This window comes from Tupaia chinensis, unplaced genomic scaffold (genome assembly GCF_000334495.1).
Source record: "Tupaia chinensis unplaced genomic scaffold, TupChi_1.0 Scaffold000067_1, whole genome shotgun sequence".
In the NCBI taxonomy this organism is placed as follows: Eukaryota; Metazoa; Chordata; class Mammalia; order Scandentia; family Tupaiidae; genus Tupaia; species Tupaia belangeri.
The window spans coordinates 3,704,660-3,707,473 of NW_006159526.1; the positions used below are offsets into that span (position 1 = coordinate 3,704,660).

The following is a 2,814-nucleotide window of genomic DNA, read 5'->3' on the forward strand; positions in this document are numbered from 1 at the left end:
AGGCGGGACGAACCTCGTCGGTCGCTAGGGTAACGGTTCTGGGGCTGTGGGCGTGGCAAAAAGGTGGGCGCGGCCTTCGTGCTCGTGACTACCTTGTGGTTGGCTGCGGGGGTGGGGGGCTGTAGTGAAAGGGGTGTGGTCCGTTAGAATGCTTAAGTCCCTAGCAACGACGCCCCGGGAACCGTTTGCCTAGCAACGGAGGGACCCGTAGGAGAGGCCGCGTCCATATCCCGGCCTTCTCGTAAAGTCACAGCTGATTCCAGGTGACCCTAGTGCCTTCCTGGACTCTCAGTGTACACTCTCCTGACTTCCAGCGTTTCCCATTGCCGTCGTTTTTGTGTGTTTGTTTGTTTGGGGTTTTTTTGAGAGATTTTTGCTATAGGGCGCAGGCGCTCGCCAGAGACAGAGACAGAAAGCAAGAAATCACCCCTCAGGGGGGATGGCCACACCGCAATCCCTTCTCCTCCATTCTCTTCTTGGGATCTTGGGCACGCACGCACACGCGCCGGGCGTGAGTTTTAAGCCACCGGGTCCGGGACTCGAACCGTGGTCAACTACATGGGAGTCCAGCGACATAGCCATTATGCTAACTGCTGGTCCCAATAAAATAATTATTGAAAACCAAAATGATGGCGGGACCAGCAGTTAGCGTAATGGCTATGTCGCTGGACTCCCATGTAGTCTCTCTCTGTCTGTCTGGCATGGGCACTCACCCTATAGCAAAAACCTCTTAAAAAAATAATAATAATTTTTTTTAGGGGCCAGCAGGTGGCGTGGTGGTTAAGGTGCTGGACATTCACAGGGCCAACTATGGTTTGAATCCAGGACCTGGTGGCTTTCTTTCTCACTTTCCCTCTGTGTGTGTGTGTGTGTGTGTGTGTGTCTGATCAAATTAAAATGAATGAATGAATCCATAAAATTAAATAAATATTTTATTTAATTTGATTTATTATTATCATTTTAAATACAGTTTTGCTATAGGGTGCATGCACTTGCTGGAGAGGTGGAGAGACAGAAAGTGATATATCACCCCTCGGAGGGATGGCCATGCCACAATCCCTTCTCCTCCACTCTCCTCTTGGGATTTTGGGCACCCACGCACACGCGCCTGGCATGAGTTTCAAGCTGCCGATCTGGGGCTTGAACTGTGATTAGCCACGTGTGAGTCCAGTGCCTCAACCACCATGCTACCTGCTGGCCCCCCTCTCCACTCTTAAAGATCTCCCAGCCCCCTTTATGACCCCAGTGTCTCAAAATTCCAGGAACTTACTCTGAGCCACTACCGATTTCCACCTGAATTGATCCTTCCAGTCTCTTCCTCTAGGCAGCCCTGGTTCGGGGCCTCCTCCTACCCCAGTCCCCTGTATCTGCCTTGTCCCTCGTCTGTCTCCCAGACTCCTGTCACAGCCCTTTTGCTACCTTCCACTTGGCATCTAGAGAGTTCTTTATAATTTTTGTTTCTTTTTTCTAGGGAAAAAGAGAGAGACAGGGAGAGAACAGGAAAGTGAGACCTCCGTTTCTCTAATCAGGATTTGGGGCACACGCACACATGCACATGCACCCAGTATGTTTTTCAAGCTGCCGGGTCTGAGACTCAAACCGCACAGTCAGCCATGGGGGATCTGGCTACCTTCACCGCCACGCCACTGGTGACCCTAGAGGGGTCTTTCTAGAGCACAAATATGACCAGGGCCTTGCCCTTGCTCAAAACCCACCTATGGTTCCTAATACTCTCAGGGAAAACTTAGTCTCACGTGATCTGGCCTGCCATCTCTCTTTGCAGTTTCATTTCTCGCCACTCAGCTGGTAAACATATGCTCCTAAAATGTGGTTTGACCGACTCCCTCAACGCATCAAACGCTCTTGTGCCCTTGGGTCTGTGCGCATGCTGGTCCCTGTGCTCTGAGTGCCTTTCACCATTCTTTTTGTGATCCTTTAGGACTTAGCCCAGGGGCCAGCAGATGGTGTAGTGGCTATTTCACTGGACTCCCACATGGCCAACCATGGTTCGAGTCCCGGACTGGGCAGCTTGAAACTCACACTGAGCATGTGTAAGTGTGGGCCCAAGATCCTAGGAGGAGAATGGAGAAGGGATTGCAGCCAGGGAGTGGTGATTTCTCACTTACCCTCTCACTGTGTCTGTTTCTCTCCCCCCAGGGAGTGCATGCACCCTAAGGCAAAAAACTCTCAAAAACAAATTTAAAAAAATGTCAGCCCAGGAGCTGTCTGTCCTCTTGGCTCTCCCATCTGGGCTGTCAATGTCTGGGGATGAGTCTATCTCTCCCACGGCATATGAGCCCTGAGAAGGCAGGGCCGGGGCTACTTGGTCACCTCCCTGTCCTCAGCACAGGGCTAGGATGACAGGAGGCACTTCAGTCATTGTTTGATGGCTAGCCAAATGAATAAATGAAGCAGGTGGGGGAACCTCCCAGCAACGTCAGTGCCTGCCGCAGCAGAGCCCAGCAGCCCTGGCTCAGAGCTCATGGTGAACAAATGAATGAATGATTCGGCCACAATACCACAGGGAAATTTTATTTGGAGCTGTTGCTTTTGTCTGTACCCTTACCCTCTAGGGGCAGGAAACAACCACAATCCATAACTATACATATAAGGGGAAAACTGCTATCTACCTGCTTGGGGAAGGGGCTGGAGGGTGTCAGTCTTCTAGGTCCTCATCTTCATCTTCCTCCTCGTCCTCCTCTTCCTCCTCCGCAGCCGCCAGGGCCTGCTCCTGGGCGGCCTTGAGGGCCTGCTCCTCCTCCACCGAGGGGTCGCTCATCTCTAAGATCTCCGGGCCACTGGGGTACTCCTGCT

General features: G+C 52.0%; 1 protein-coding gene across 1 annotated transcript in view; it reads right to left on the reverse strand.

Annotated features, from left to right (window-relative positions):
• Positions 1–2,513: 2,513 nt before the first annotated feature.
• The window catches only part of RSPH6A (radial spoke head 6 homolog A), a 33,784-nt gene continuing 33,483 nt past the window's right edge, over positions 2,514–2,814 (reverse strand). Inside the window, 1 exon segment of the mRNA XM_006142090.1 lies at positions 2,514–2,814. Within this exon segment, the coding sequence (XP_006142152.1) occupies positions 2,657–2,814 (158 nt within the window). The 3' untranslated portion in view covers positions 2,514–2,656.